The 16,502-nt window shown below is 45.8% G+C and overlaps 2 protein-coding genes across 2 annotated transcripts; both read left to right on the top strand.

Moving 5' to 3' along the window:
- Positions 1-506: 506 nt before the first annotated feature.
- LOC141938891 (syncytin-2-like) lies at positions 507-8,872 on the top strand. The gene is made up of 3 exons (XM_074857912.1): positions 507-1,898; positions 4,713-5,962; positions 8,854-8,872. Exons 1-3 carry the CDS (start codon positions 1,857-1,859, stop codon positions 8,870-8,872), a joined length of 1,311 nt encoding a protein of 436 aa, XP_074714013.1. The 5' UTR covers positions 507-1,856.
- Positions 8,873-10,328: 1,456 nt separating this feature from the next.
- Positions 10,329-15,620, top strand: LOC141938892 (syncytin-2-like). Its single transcript, XM_074857913.1, has 2 exons — positions 10,329-11,720; positions 14,535-15,620. Exons 1-2 carry the CDS (start codon positions 11,679-11,681, stop codon positions 15,618-15,620), a joined length of 1,128 nt encoding a protein of 375 aa, XP_074714014.1. The 5' UTR covers positions 10,329-11,678.
- Positions 15,621-16,502: the final 882 nt, after the last annotated feature.

Genomic DNA, 16,502 nt, shown 5'->3' on the forward strand with positions numbered 1-16,502 from the left:
AAACCCCTCACGGGCAAAAGCAGATCGCGCCCTCGCCCACCTCCTCCTCCTCCACCATTAAATATTTTGCGGGGCGATGAGGAGCCCCCCCCATCTAGCGGTGCAGTGGCGGCCCCTAGCGGCGCAGCAGCAGAAGGGGTGATTCCATCAGCCCCCCCCGAGGAGGAAAATAGGGCGGGTAACACAGAGCCAGAGAGCGAGAGCGAAAATGAAAGTGAGGGAGAAGAAGCTTTAACCACGGCTTTACAAACTCTACATATCACAGATAAACCCATGGTGAAGAAAGCCCAGCCATGGACTCTCCCTCCATCCACAGTAACTGTAATTCCAAGGTCCCCTGATCGATTTTGGGAGGGAGTTAGAAAGTATGCTGCTGAGGCTGGCAACTGGGATCTGGTTGAACGCCTCAGCCCATACTCTCCAACCCCGGCATGTCCAAAGCCTGTAGATATAGCAGCAGAGGCTTATGGTGCATTCCCTGTTTATAAAGCTGTTGCAGGCACAAATGAGCATGATGAGCACAATCCGATCAGTTGGAAGGTGGTGCAGGATTTGCAGAATAAAGCACAGAAATTTGGAATCAATTCTCCTGAGGTGATGCAACTTATTCGAATAATCAGCACAGATTTGTTGTGTCCATATGATGTTACACATCTCGCACAAGTGCTGTTTCAGCCAGTACAATTACAAGTGTTTCAATCTACTTGGAGGCAGATGGCACGAGCAGCTGCACAAAATAATGCTCGACTGCCACAAGACGATCCGAGGTTAGGACTCGGAGAAGACGCCTTGCTTGGCGAGGGACCATTTAGTAACCCTCAGCTGCAAGCTACGTGGCCTCCGATTGTCCTTGAACAGGCACAACACATAGGGATTACAGCATTAAAGCGAACCATGGAAATGGCAGCTCCAAAACAGAAGTATATTGCTATCCGGCAAGGTCCTAAAGAACCCTTTTTGCAATTTGTAGAAAAAATATCTGCTGCATTGGAGAAACAGGTAGAAGATGAAACGTTAAGACAAATGTTATGCAAACAGCTAGCAAAGGATAATGCTAATGAGGACTGCCAAAAGATAATACAGTCTTTACCAGGAGATCCTTCTATTCCTGACATGGTGGCCGCATGTTCAAAGGTTGGTACAGTGGAACATAAAATGGCGGCTTTAGCTACTGCCATGAACATGCGAAATACAGGAAAATGCTTTGGATGTGGTAAAGACGGTCATATGAAAGTAAATTGCCCGAACAGAAGGTCGGCAGGCAAGCAGCCCATGACTGTCCCACCAGGAACTAATTGCAATAAATGTGGGAAATTGGGACATTTCGCGAAACAATGTCGTTCCAAGTTTCATGCTAACGGGCAACCGATACAGGGAAACCACAAGAAGAGCGCGAGAGGGCGCGCGAGGACATCAAATCCCCTCCAGACAACAGGTCAAATCCCCTCTGTGAGCAGCTATCAGCCGCAACTACTGGCTCAGCAGGGTTGGATGTATCCACCGCCGACACAATAACTATAGTTACAAAAGACATTGTTAAGGTCCCTCTTGAGGCAAGGGGTCCCATAGGACGAGGACTGAGTGCGTTACTTATAGGAAGATCAAGTAGCACCTTAAACGGATTAATCGTGCATGTGGGAGTCATTGATGCTGACTTTACGGGTCAAATTTGTGCATTAGTTTCGACCCTTTATCCACCTGTTACGATTCCAAAAGGTACTCGTCTTGCTCAACTTGTTCCTTTTTTGAGTTGTGTCCCAAAAGCAGAACAGCGACTGCGAGGCGATGGAGGCTTCGGTTCTACAGGACCCCCTCAAGTGTGCTGGTCTCAGACTGTCTCATCATCTCGACCACATATGACGTGCACGCTGTCAAATCATGGACATTCACCGACTACAGTAAGGCTTGCGGGGCTCCTAGATACGGGCGCCGATGTGACTATTATTTCTAACTATCTGTGGCCATCCACCTGGCCAACAGAGGATGTGGACACAGGGGTAGTGGGGCTGGGAGGCTCCGCACGAGCAAGAACAGCAGCTACGGCAATTCTGATCACCAATCCTGAGGGCCAACAAGCAGTCGTTAAACCATATGTGACAGCAGCTCCCCTCAATCTATGGGGGAGAGATTGCTTGTCACAGTGGGGGGTGAAGATTACTACGGATTTTTAACGGGGGCCACTGTGCTGCAGGGTGTTAGGCAACCCACGCTTGTTTTAACTTGGTTAACGAATAACCCTGTGTGGGTGGATCAGTGGCCCCTACCAATGGAGAAATTAAAGGCCCTGCAAGAATTGGTGGCAGAACAGCTAGCTGCTGGACACATTGAACCCTCTCAGAGCCCCTGGAATACTCCAGTGTTTGTGATAAAAAAGAAATCAGGAAAATGGCGATTTTTGCATGACCTGCGGCAGATCAATGCTGTCATGGCCACGATGGGGGCTCTACAACCAGGCATGCCTTCACCGGCCATGATCCCTCAAGATTGGGAAATCATTGTCATGGATCTCAAGGATTGTTTTTTTACAATACCATTAGCCTTTCAAGACAGAGAAAAATTTGCATTCTCTGTGCCTTCTGTCAATCATGCAGAACCTGCAAAAAGATATCAATGGAAAGTTCTGCCGCAGGGCATGAAAAATTCACCAACAATTTGTCAATGGTTTGTGGCACAAGCTTTGTCACCTGTAAGGGAAAGATTCCCTACCAGTTATTGTTACCATTACATGGATGACATCCTGTTAGCATCAAACAACAAGGAGCAGTTGAATGACATGGAGAATGTGACTAGAAATTCATTACAACACTATGGATTAGTTATCGCCCCTGAAAAGGTGCAGAAAGTAGAACCCTGGAAGTATTTAGGACTAACAGTCACAGGTAGGCAGGTAATGCCTCAACCTGTGAAACTTAACCTTGAAGTTAAAACCCTTAATGATGTACAGAAGTTAATGGGATCTCTGAATTGGATTAGACCCTATCTCGGACTGACCAATTCACAACTGCAACCTTTATTGGAATTATTAAAAAATTCCAATGATCCAACAGAACCCAGAGTATTAACTGAGGAAGCATTAAAGGTAATTCACATGGTGGAACGATCTATACACGAGAAATTTGTTTCTCGAATAGATCTGTCTCAATTGGTGCAACTCTTTGTACTAATTGACAAAACTGTACCATTTGGTGCTTTGGTGCAGTGGAATTCTGAGTGGGATGACCCACTGCACATTCTAGAATGGATGTTTCTGTCATTCCGACCACGAAAAACTGCTCCTGGACTGTTTGAGCTTATTGCTGATGTAATCATAAAAGCCAGAAAACGATGTACAGAACTAACAGGGCGTGACCCAGCTAAGATTGTTTTACCTGTTCAAAATTGGTATTTTGAATGGTGCTTGGCAAATAATTATGAACTACAGGCAGCCATGGCGGGTTTTCAAGGACAGGTGTCATATCACCTGCCGTCACATCCGCTACTGAAATTTGCTCGAGAAATACCATTTGGTCAAAAAAATTTAAGCCGCCCAGAACCAGTGAACGGCCCTACTGTTTTTACAGATGGCTCAGGAAAAACAGGTAAAGCAGCAGTAGTATGGTATGAAAACAACAACTGGAACAACAAAGTAGTATATCAAAATGGTTCTCCACAAGTAGTAGAGCTACGTGCAATGGCTGTTGTTTTTTCTATTTTTTCTGTTCCTGTAAATATTGTAACTGACTCAGCATATGTAGCTAACTTAGTTTCTAGACTAGACAAAGTGGTTTTGACCATGTCAGACAATCAATTATTATTTGATGTACTTTTAGAACTCTGGAAAAGTATTCAACTACGGACAGAACCTTATTTTATCATGCACATCCGTAGTCATACCACTTTACCAGGATTTTATACAGAAGGTAATGCCAGAGTGGATGCTCTTGTTTCCGCTATGGCTCTTAATACTGTTCCTAACATAAAGCAACAAGCTGTATTATCACATCAATTTTTTCACCAAGGATATCGAGCTTTACGACGGCAGTTCGGCTTGTCTCATGCGGAAGCTCGGTCTATTGTAGCCGCCTGCCCTGACTGCCAAGGAACTCACACACCAGTGTATTTTGGTACTAACCCCAGAGGTATGCAGGCTTTACAGATTTGGCAAAGTGATGTTACTCACATAAATGAATTTGGCCGACAGAAGTATGTTCATGTTTCCATTGATACTTATTCTCATGCCTTAGTAGCAACAGCACATAACGGGGAGACAGGAAAAGATGTAGTTCGACACTTCCAAAAGGCTTTCTCTATGCTTGGGGTACCACGCCAAATAAAAACGGACAGTGGCCCAGCATACATTTCACAGAAGGTTCAAACATTTTTTAATTTGTGGGGTGTTACTCATGTTACAGGAATTCCCCATTCCCCAACAGGACAAGCAATTGTTGAGCGTGCACATAGTACGTTGAAGCGGCAGCTTCAAAAACAAAAAGGGGGAATGATTGGGGAACCACCACAGGCATGTTTAGATAAAGCAGTTTATGTTCTTAACTTTCTCCATTACGGGGATAATTCTTCTTTACCTCCTCTTTTTCAGCATTTCTCTTCTCTTTTTTCAAAACAGGATTTGCAAAAAGACATCAAAGTGCATGTTAGAGATCTAATTACTGGCCAGTGGAGTGGACCATGTGAATTATTAACCTGGGGCAGGGGTTATGCTTGTGTCTCTACAGATGCCGGCCCTCGCTGGGTTCCTGCTCGGTGTGTTCGGCCTGTGCTGGAACCTGCATCAGGCTGAAGGATGGGTAGTTCCACAACCCAAGCAGAATATCTGGGTAACTTTGGCAAATATGACACATCAAGAAACCTTGTGCCTTTCTACTGCGAACCCGGAAAATCCATTCTCCACCTGTTTGGTGGGAGTGCCAGTAGACACATGGCCAATCCCACAAACCCTTCAGGCTTTCTCTCTTTGCAACTCTTCAAAAAATTGTACAGATAATTGGGATGGTGTATATAGTCACCTTCCACAGGTTACGCAAGAACCCCAAGAGCTAGAGTTGCTAGGCTCTGTTATAATGGATGCTTGTGTGTTTTTTAATTACTCCTATAACACCACACGGAGAGGGCAAAATGTGAATGCAACTAATGCTGCTTATCATAATTCAACTGCTTGGTGCAATTATACTTCGACTAACATCTCACGATCTTTTGCTGTTCCTCTTGCATTACCTCCTGGTGTGTTTCTAATCTGTGGAGATCGTGCCTGGGGAGGCGTCCCATCTAAACTGAATGGAGGCCCGTGTAGCCTCGGACGTCTCACGTTATTAACACCAAATGTGTCAATGATTCTGAATATGACTCGAAAACATAAGCGAGTCCCAAGGACCGTTCATCGGTTTGAAAGTTCTTGTCGAGATAACGTTGAATTCTGGAATCCAGGCCAGATCATAACGGCCTCCATATTGGCACCAGGAGTTGGTGTTGCAAATGCCTTAACGACTTTGAATAAGTTGGGATGTTGGCTTAGCAAACAGACTAATGCTACTTCTTTAGCTTTAAGTGGCCTTTTAACTGATGTTGATAGTGTTAGACATGCTACTTTACAGAACAGGGCTGCAATTGACTTTTTGCTTTTAGCGCAAGGACATGGATGTGAAGATTTTGAAGGAATGTGTTGCATGAATTTGTCTGACCACTCAGAATCTATTTTTAAAAGTATACAGCAGCTGAAGGATGGTGTGAGGCGTCTAACAGAAGAGGACGGATTGGATTGGCTTACAAGGATGTTTAAAGGATGGGGACTTTCTGGATGGTTGATATCTCTGGTCAAAACTGTGGGGGTCATGATCTTGGTAATTGTGACTGTGCTTTTGATGTTGCCATGTCTTGTCAGTCTTCTGCAAAGGGCCCTGCAGAAGACTGTTTCTGCATTATTTCTAGCACAAATACAAAAAGGGGGAATTGTCGGGGGAGGCAGCGGGTCTGCCTCTAGTCTAACTGAAGAAGAATTTAACCTTGAAGACATTCCAGTGTATCCATGAGAGGCCAGAAAGTCCCGAGAAGTGCCATGGAAACAAGATTAGAGAACTAAGATAAGAAGAACTGTCCTGACGATTCAGGCGAGAAACTATCACCCAATCGTGAACTGTTAGTTACTAAAGTAAACCAATCCTGTATGAACACCTACTTTGAAGAAGGTTATAAAAAAGCTTGTTAAAACAATAAAGGGGCTTTTGCAGCCATTTTGGTCGCTTTCACACAATCTGATGTTTGTCGTGTCCGTCTCAACTGCGACAGCTCCTCTCTATTTTTCCTCTCTCTTCCTCCTCTCTCTTCCTCCTCTCTTTTCCTCCACCTCTTCCTCCTCTCTCCTCTTCCTCTCTCTTCCTCCACTCTCTTCCGCCTCTCTCTTCCTCTTCTCTCTTCCCCCTCTATCTTCCTCCTCTCTTTTGCTCCTCTCTATTTTTCCTCTCTCTTCCTCCTCTCTCTTCCTCCTCTCTTTTCCTCCACCTCTTCCTCCTCTCTTCTTTTCCTCTCTCTTCCTTCTCTCTCCTCTTCTTCTCTCTTCCTCCTCTCTCTTCCTACTCTCTTCCTCCTCTCTCTTCCTTCAATCTTTTCCTCCACCTCTTCCTCCTCTCTCTTTTTCCTCTCTCTTCCTCCTCTCTCATTTTCGTCTCTCTTCCTCCTCTCTCTTCCTACTCTCTTTTCCTCCGCTCTCTTCCTCCTCTCTTTTCCTCCTCTCTCCTCTTCCTCTCTCTTCCTCCTCTCTCTTCCTCCTCTCTCTTCCTCCTCTCATTTCCTCCTCTCTCTTCCTCCTCTCTCTTCCTCCTCTCTTTTCCTCCTCTCTATTTTTCCTCTCTCTTCCTCCTCTCTCTTCCTCAACTCTCTTCCCCCTCTCTTTTCCTCCTCTCTCTTCCTCCTCTCTTTCCTCCTCTAGCCTCTTCCTCTCTCTTCCTCCTCTCTCTTCCTCCTCTCTCTTCCTTCTCTCTCCTCTTCCTCTCTCTCCCTCCTCTCTCTTCCCCCTCTCTATTCCTCATCTCTTCTTTTCCTCTCTCTTCCTCCTCTCTCCTCTTCTTTTCTCATCCTCCTCTCTCTTCCTACTCTCTTCCTCCTCTCTCTTCCTTCTACCTTTTCCTCCACCTCTTCCTCCTCTCTCCTTTTCCTCTCTCTTCCTCCTCTCTCATTTTCGTCTCTCTTCCTCCTCTCTCTTCCTACTCTCTTTTCCTCCGCTCTCTTCCTCCTCTCTTTTCCTCCTCTCTCCTCTTCCTCTCTCTTCCTCCTCTCTCTTCCTCCTCTCTCTTCCTTCTATCTTTTCCTCCACCTCTTCCTCCTCTCTCCTTTTCCTCTCTCTTCCTCCTCTCTCCTCTTCCTCCTTCTTCCTCCTCTCTCTTCCTCCTCTCTCTTTCTCCTCTCTTTTCCTCCTCTCTCCCATTCCTCTCTTTTCCTCCTCTCTCCTCCTCCTCTCTTCTTTTCCTCTTTCTTCCCATCTCCCTTCCTCCTCTCTCCTCCTCCGCTCTCCTCTTCCTCTCTCTTCCTCCTCTCTCCTCCTCCTCTCTCCTCTTCTTCTCTCTTCCTCCTCTCTCTTCCTCCTGTCTCTTCCTCCTCTCTCTTCCTCCTCTCTTTTCCTCCTCTCTCCTCCTCCTCTCTCTTCCTCCTCTCTCTACGTCCTCTCTCTTCCTCCTCTCATTTCCTCCTCTATCATCCTTCTCCTTCTTCCTCCTCTCTCTTCCTTCTCTCTTTTCCTCCTTTCTCCTCTTCCTCACTCTTCATCCTCTCTCTTCCTCCTCTCTCCTCTTCCTCTCTCTTCCTCCTCTCTCTTCCTCCTCACTCTTCCTCCTCTCTCTTCCTCCTCTCTCTTCATCCTCTCTTCTCTTCCTCTCTGTTCCTCCTCCCTTTTCCTCCTCTCTCTTCCTCCTCTTTCCTCTTCCTCTCTCTTCCTCGTCTCTCTTCCTCCTCGCTCTTCCTCCTCTCTCTTCCTCCTCTCTCCTCTTCCTCTTTCTTCCTCCTCTCTCTTCCTCCTCTCTCTTCCTCCTTTTCCTCTTCCTCTCTCTTCCTCCTCTCTCTTCCTCTTCTCTCCTCTTCCTCTCTCTTCCTCCTCTCTTTTCCTCCTCTCTCCTTTTCCTCTCTCTTCGTCCTCTCTCTTCCTCCTCTCTCCTCTTCCTCTCTGTTCCTCCTCCCTTTTCCTCCTCTCTCTTCCTACTCTCTCCTCTTCCTTTCTCTCCCTCCTCTCTCTTCCCCCTCTCTATTCCTCCTCTCTTCTTTTCCTCTCTCTTCCTTCTCTCTCCTCTTCTTCTCTCTTCCTCCTCTCTCTTCCTACTCTCTTCCTCCTCTCTCTTCCTTCAATCTTTTCCTCCACCTCTTCCTCCTCTCTCTTTTTCCTCTCTCTTCCTCCTCTCTCATTTTCGTCTCTCTTCCTCCTCTCTCTTCCTACTCTCTTTTCCTCCGCTCTCTTCCTCCTCTCTTTTCCTCCTCTCTCCTCTTCCTCTCTCTTCCTCCTCTCTCTTCCTCCTCTCTCTTCCTCCTCTCTGTTCCTCCTCTCTCCTCTTCCTCTCTCTTCCTCCTCTCTCTTCCTCCTCTCTCTTCCTCCTCTCTCTTCCTCCTCTCTCTTCCTTCTATCTTTTCCTCCACCTCTTCCTCCTCTCTCCTTTTCCTCTCTCTTCCTCCTCTCTCATTATCCTCTCTCTTCCTCCTCTCTCTTCCTACTCTCTCATCTTCCTCTCTCTTCCTCCTATCTTTTCCTCCTCTCTCTTCCTCCTCTCTCTTCCTCCTCTCTCCTCTTCCTCTCTCTTCCTCCACTCTCTTCCGCCTCTCTCTTCCTCTTCTCTCTTCCCCCTCTATCTTCCTCCTCTCTTTTGCTCCTTGTCGGGGTAGGCAGCGGGTCTGCCTCTAGTCTAACTGAAGAAGAATTTAACCTTGAAGACATTCCAGTGTATCCATGAGAGGCCAGAAAGTCCCGAGAAGTGCCATGGAAACAAGATTAGAGAACTAAGATAAGAAGAACTGTCCTGACGATTCAGGCGAGAAACTATCACCCAATCGTGAACTGTTAGTTACTAAAGTAAACCAATCCTGTATGAACACCTACTTTGAAGAAGGTTATAAAAAAGCTTGTTAAAACAATAAAGGGGCTTTTGCAGCCATTTTGGTCGCTTTCACACAATCTGATGTTTGTCGTGTCCGTCTCAACTGCGACAAATGGTGACCCCGACGTGATAAATTAGAGCGACGTGATAAATTAGAGCGACGTGATAAATTAGAGCGACGTGATTGATTAGAGCAACGTGATTAGAGCAAAGTGGTCATTTAAAGGAGAATTATAACGGCGGCGGGAAGAGCCGCGGAGACGGAGCCCGGTGTAGCTGAGAGCAGAGGGAATCTGCCTGGTCCGGACCTGAATTTCGACACCTAAAAAGGTGAGGCACCGGGAACGGGACTGTAATTATGGGGCAGTCATTAACAAAGGAAGAGGAGACAATTTTGTCTACCTGGAAAGCCCTATTAAAAAGAAAGGGGGTTAAAACCTCAGAACAAAGCCTGAAAAAGATTTTGCTATGGAGTAAGATGCAAGGCTTTGAAGCCACAACAGTTACTGCATTCAGTGTGAGTGCATGGCAAGCAGTAGGATTGAAAATATTGGATGAGGTCTCTAAAGGACAAAAAGAGGCATGTGAGTTGGCAACCACATGGCGCTTATTGAGTGAAACCTTAAAGGAATGGAAGATAGAGCGTGAGGCCTCTGATGGGAAACTAACAGACATTCGACCTGAAGACAATGACGGGGAGGACTGTGGCAAAGGGACAAAGGCAGTGGATACCTCAGCCTCAGGAATAGCAGGCAGGAAACCCCTCACGGGCAAAAGCAGATCGCGCCCTCGCCCACCTCCTCCTCCTCCACCATTAAATATTTTGCGGGGCGATGAGGAGCCCCCCCCATCTAGCGGTGCAGCGGCGGCCCCTAGCGGCGCAGCAGCAGAAGGGGTGATTCCATCAGCCCCCCCCGAGGAGGAAAATAGGGCGGGTAACACAGAGCCAGAGAGCGAGAGCGAAAATGAAAGTGAGGGAGAAGAAGCTTTAACCACGGCTTTACAAACTCTACATATCACAGATAAACCCATGGTGAAGAAAGCCCAGCCATGGACTCTCCCTCCATCCACAGTAACTGTAATTCCAAGGTCCCCTGATCGATTTTGGGAGGGAGTTAGAAAGTATGCTGCTGAGGCTGGCAACTGGGATCTGGTTGAACGCCTCAGCCCATACTCTCCAACCCCGGCATGTCCAAAGCCTGTAGATATAGCAGCAGAGGCTTATGGTGCATTCCCTGTTTATAAAGCTGTTGCAGGCACAAATGAGCATGATGAGCACAATCCGATCAGTTGGAAGGTGGTGCAGGATTTGCAGAATAAAGCACAGAAATTTGGAATCAATTCTCCTGAGGTGATGCAACTTATTCGAATAATCAGCACAGATTTGTTGTGTCCATATGATGTTACACATCTCGCACAAGTGCTGTTTCAGCCAGTACAATTACAAGTGTTTCAATCTACTTGGAGGCAGATGGCACGAGCAGCTGCACAAAATAATGCTCGACTGCCACAAGACGATCCGAGGTTAGGACTCGGAGAAGACGCCTTGCTTGGCGAGGGACCATTTAGTAACCCTCAGCTGCAAGCTACGTGGCCTCCGATTGTCCTTGAACAGGCACAACACATAGGGATTACAGCATTAAAGCGAACCATGGAAATGGCAGCTCCAAAACAGAAGTATATTGCTATCCGGCAAGGTCCTAAAGAACCCTTTTTGCAATTTGTAGAAAAAATATCTGCTGCATTGGAGAAACAGGTAGAAGATGAAACGTTAAGACAAATGTTATGCAAACAGCTAGCAAAGGATAATGCTAATGAGGACTGCCAAAAGATAATACAGTCTTTACCAGGAGATCCTTCTATTCCTGACATGGTGGCCGCATGTTCAAAGGTTGGTACAGTGGAACATAAAATGGCGGCTTTAGCTACTGCCATGAACATGCGAAATACAGGAAAATGCTTTGGATGTGGTAAAGACGGTCATATGAAAGTAAATTGCCCGAACAGAAGGTCGGCAGGCAAGCAGCCCATGACTGTCCCACCAGGAACTAATTGCAATAAATGTGGGAAATTGGGACATTTCGCGAAACAATGTCGTTCCAAGTTTCATGCTAACGGGCAACCGATACAGGGAAACCACAAGAAGAGCGCGAGAGGGCGCGCGAGGACATCAAATCCCCTCCAGACAACAGGTCAAATCCCCTCTGTGAGCAGCTATCAGCCGCAACTACTGGCTCAGCAGGGTTGGATGTATCCACCGCCGACACAATAACTATAGTTACAAAAGACATTGTTAAGGTCCCTCTTGAGGCAAGGGGTCCCATAGGACGAGGACTGAGTGCGTTACTTATAGGAAGATCAAGTAGCACCTTAAACGGATTAATCGTGCATGTGGGAGTCATTGATGCTGACTTTACGGGTCAAATTTGTGCATTAGTTTCGACCCTTTATCCACCTGTTACGATTCCAAAAGGTACTCGTCTTGCTCAACTTGTTCCTTTTTTGAGTTGTGTCCCAAAAGCAGAACAGCGACTGCGAGGCGATGGAGGCTTCGGTTCTACAGGACCCCCTCAAGTGTGCTGGTCTCAGACTGTCTCATCATCTCGACCACATATGACGTGCACGCTGTCAAATCATGGACATTCACCGACTACAGTAAGGCTTGCGGGGCTCCTAGATACGGGCGCCGATGTGACTATTATTTCTAACTATCTGTGGCCATCCACCTGGCCAACAGAGGATGTGGACACAGGGGTAGTGGGGCTGGGAGGCTCCGCACGAGCAAGAACAGCAGCTACGGCAATTCTGATCACCAATCCTGAGGGCCAACAAGCAGTCGTTAAACCATATGTGACAGCAGCTCCCCTCAATCTATGGGGGAGAGATTGCTTGTCACAGTGGGGGGTGAAGATTACTACGGATTTTTAACGGGGGCCACTGTGCTGCAGGGTGTTAGGCAACCCACGCTTGTTTTAACTTGGTTAACGAATAACCCTGTGTGGGTGGATCAGTGGCCCCTACCAATGGAGAAATTAAAGGCCCTGCAAGAATTGGTGGCAGAACAGCTAGCTGCTGGACACATTGAACCCTCTCAGAGCCCCTGGAATACTCCAGTGTTTGTGATAAAAAAGAAATCAGGAAAATGGCGATTTTTGCATGACCTGCGGCAGATCAATGCTGTCATGGCCACGATGGGGGCTCTACAACCAGGCATGCCTTCACCGGCCATGATCCCTCAAGATTGGGAAATCATTGTCATGGATCTCAAGGATTGTTTTTTTACAATACCATTAGCCTTTCAAGACAGAGAAAAATTTGCATTCTCTGTGCCTTCTGTCAATCATGCAGAACCTGCAAAAAGATATCAATGGAAAGTTCTGCCGCAGGGCATGAAAAATTCACCAACAATTTGTCAATGGTTTGTGGCACAAGCTTTGTCACCTGTAAGGGAAAGATTCCCTACCAGTTATTGTTACCATTACATGGATGACATCCTGTTAGCATCAAACAACAAGGAGCAGTTGAATGACATGGAGAATGTGACTAGAAATTCATTACAACACTATGGATTAGTTATCGCCCCTGAAAAGGTGCAGAAAGTAGAACCCTGGAAGTATTTAGGACTAACAGTCACAGGTAGGCAGGTAATGCCTCAACCTGTGAAACTTAACCTTGAAGTTAAAACCCTTAATGATGTACAGAAGTTAATGGGATCTCTGAATTGGATTAGACCCTATCTCGGACTGACCAATTCACAACTGCAACCTTTATTGGAATTATTAAAAAATTCCAATGATCCAACAGAACCCAGAGTATTAACTGAGGAAGCATTAAAGGTAATTCACATGGTGGAACGATCTATACACGAGAAATTTGTTTCTCGAATAGATCTGTCTCAATTGGTGCAACTCTTTGTACTAATTGACAAAACTGTACCATTTGGTGCTTTGGTGCAGTGGAATTCTGAGTGGGATGACCCACTGCACATTCTAGAATGGATGTTTCTGTCATTCCGACCACGAAAAACTGCTCCTGGACTGTTTGAGCTTATTGCTGATGTAATCATAAAAGCCAGAAAACGATGTACAGAACTAACAGGGCGTGACCCAGCTAAGATTGTTTTACCTGTTCAAAATTGGTATTTTGAATGGTGCTTGGCAAATAATTATGAACTACAGGCAGCCATGGCGGGTTTTCAAGGACAGGTGTCATATCACCTCCCGTCACATCCGCTACTGAAATTTGCTCGAGAAATACCATTTGGTCAAAAAAATTTAAGCCGCCCAGAACCAGTGAACGGCCCTACTGTTTTTACAGATGGCTCAGGAAAAACAGGTAAAGCAGCAGTAGTATGGTATGAAAACAACAACTGGAACAACAAAGTAGTATATCAAAATGGTTCTCCACAAGTAGTAGAGCTACGTGCAATGGCTGTTGTTTTTTCTATTTTTTCTGTTCCTGTAAATATTGTAACTGACTCAGCATATGTAGCTAACTTAGTTTCTAGACTAGACAAAGTGGTTTTGACCATGTCAGACAATCAATTATTATTTGATGTACTTTTAGAACTCTGGAAAAGTATTCAACTACGGACAGAACCTTATTTTATCATGCACATCCGTAGTCATACCACTTTACCAGGATTTTATACAGAAGGTAATGCCAGAGTGGATGCTCTTGTTTCCGCTATGGCTCTTAATACTGTTCCTAACATAAAGCAACAAGCTGTATTATCACATCAATTTTTTCACCAAGGATATCGAGCTTTACGACGGCAGTTCGGCTTGTCTCATGCGGAAGCTCGGTCTATTGTAGCCGCCTGCCCTGACTGCCAAGGAACTCACACACCAGTGTATTTTGGTACTAACCCCAGAGGTATGCAGGCTTTACAGATTTGGCAAAGTGATGTTACTCACATAAATGAATTTGGCCGACAGAAGTATGTTCATGTTTCCATTGATACTTATTCTCATGCCTTAGTAGCAACAGCACATAACGGGGAGACAGGAAAAGATGTAGTTCGACACTTCCAAAAGGCTTTCTCTATGCTTGGGGTACCACGCCAAATAAAAACGGACAGTGGCCCAGCATACATTTCACAGAAGGTTCAAACATTTTTTAATTTGTGGGGTGTTACTCATGTTACAGGAATTCCCCATTCCCCAACAGGACAAGCAATTGTTGAGCGTGCACATAGTACGTTGAAGCGGCAGCTTCAAAAACAAAAAGGGGGAATGATTGGGGAACCACCACAGGCATGTTTAGATAAAGCAGTTTATGTTCTTAACTTTCTCCATTACGGGGATAATTCTTCTTTACCTCCTCTTTTTCAGCATTTCTCTTCTCTTTTTTCAAAACAGGATTTGCAAAAAGACATCAAAGTGCATGTTAGAGATCTAATTACTGGCCAGTGGAGTGGACCATGTGAATTATTAACCTGGGGCAGGGGTTATGCTTGTGTCTCTACAGATGCCGGCCCTCGCTGGGTTCCTGCTCGGTGTGTTCGGCCTGTGCTGGAACCTGCATCAGGCTGAAGGATGGGTAGTTCCACAACCCAAGCAGAATATCTGGGTAACTTTGGCAAATATGACACATCAAGAAACCTTGTGCCTTTCTACTGCGAACCCGGAAAATCCATTCTCCACCTGTTTGGTGGGAGTGCCAGTAGACACATGGCCAATCCCACAAACCCTTCAGGCTTTCTCTCTTTGCAACTCTTCAAAAAATTGTACAGATAATTGGGATGGTGTATATAGTCACCTTCCACAGGTTACGCAAGAACCCCAAGAGCTAGAGTTGCTAGGCTCTGTTATAATGGATGCTTGTGTGTTTTTTAATTACTCCTATAACACCACACGGAGAGGGCAAAATGTGAATGCAACTAATGCTGCTTATCATAATTCAACTGCTTGGTGCAATTATACTTCGACTAACATCTCACGATCTTTTGCTGTTCCTCTTGCATTACCTCCTGGTGTGTTTCTAATCTGTGGAGATCGTGCCTGGGGAGGCGTCCCATCTAAACTGAATGGAGGCCCGTGTAGCCTCGGACGTCTCACGTTATTAACACCAAATGTGTCAATGATTCTGAATATGACTCGAAAACATAAGCGAGTCCCAAGGACCGTTCATCGGTTTGAAAGTTCTTGTCGAGATAACGTTGAATTCTGGAATCCAGGCCAGATCATAACGGCCTCCATATTGGCACCAGGAGTTGGTGTTGCAAATGCCTTAACGACTTTGAATAAGTTGGGATGTTGGCTTAGCAAACAGACTAATGCTACTTCTTTAGCTTTAAGTGGCCTTTTAACTGATGTTGATAGTGTTAGACATGCTACTTTACAGAACAGGGCTGCAATTGACTTTTTGCTTTTAGCGCAAGGACATGGATGTGAAGATTTTGAAGGAATGTGTTGCATGAATTTGTCTGACCACTCAGAATCTATTTTTAAAAGTATACAGCAGCTGAAGGATGGTGTGAGGCGTCTAACAGAAGAGGACGGATTGGATTGGCTTACAAGGATGTTTAAAGGATGGGGACTTCTGGATGGTTGATATCTCTGGTCAAAACTGTGGGGGTCATGATCTTGGTAATTGTGACTGTGCTTTTGATGTTGCCATGTCTTGTCAGTCTTCTGCAAAGGGCCCTGCAGAAGACTGTTTCTGCAATATTTCTAGCACAAATACAAAAAGGGGAATTGTCGGGGTAGGCAGCGGGTCTGCCTCTAGTCTAACTGAAGAAGAATTTAACCTTGAAGACATTCCAGTGTATCCATGAGAGGCCAGAAAGTCCCGAGAAGTGCCATGGAAACAAGATTAGAGAACTAAGATAAGAAGAACTGTCCTGACGATTCAGGCGAGAAACTATCACCCAATCGTGAACTGTTAGTTACTAAAGTAAACCAATCCTGTATGAACACCTACTTTGAAGAAGGTTATAAAAAAGCTTGTTAAAACAATAAAGGGCTTTTGCAGCCATTTTGGTCGCTTTCACACAATCTGATGTTTGTCGTGTCCGTCTCAACTGCGACAGCTCCTCTCTATTTTTCCTCTCTCTTCCTCCTCTCTCTTCCTCCTCTCTTTCCTCCACCTCTTCCTCCTCTCTCCTCTCCTCTCTCTTCCTCCACTCTCTTCCGCCTCTCTCTTCCTCTTCTCTCTTCCCCCTCTATCTTCCTCCTCTCTTTTGCTCCTCTCTATTTTTCCTCTCTCTTCCTCCTCTCTCTTCCTCCTCTCTTTTCCTCCACCTCTTCCTCCTCTCTTCTTTTCCTCTCTCTTCCTTCTCTCTCCTCTTCTTCTCTCTTCCTCCTCTCTCTTCCTACTCTCTTCCTGCTCTCTCTTCCTTCAATCTTTTCCTCCACCTCTTCCTCCTCTCTCTTTTTCCTCTCTCTTCCTCCTCTCTCATTTTCGTCTCTCTTCCTCCTCTCTCTTCCTACTCTC

The sequence above is a fragment of the Strix uralensis genome, unplaced genomic scaffold (assembly GCF_047716275.1).
Source record: "Strix uralensis isolate ZFMK-TIS-50842 unplaced genomic scaffold, bStrUra1 scaffold_395, whole genome shotgun sequence".
Taxonomy (NCBI): domain Eukaryota; kingdom Metazoa; phylum Chordata; class Aves; order Strigiformes; family Strigidae; genus Strix; species Strix uralensis.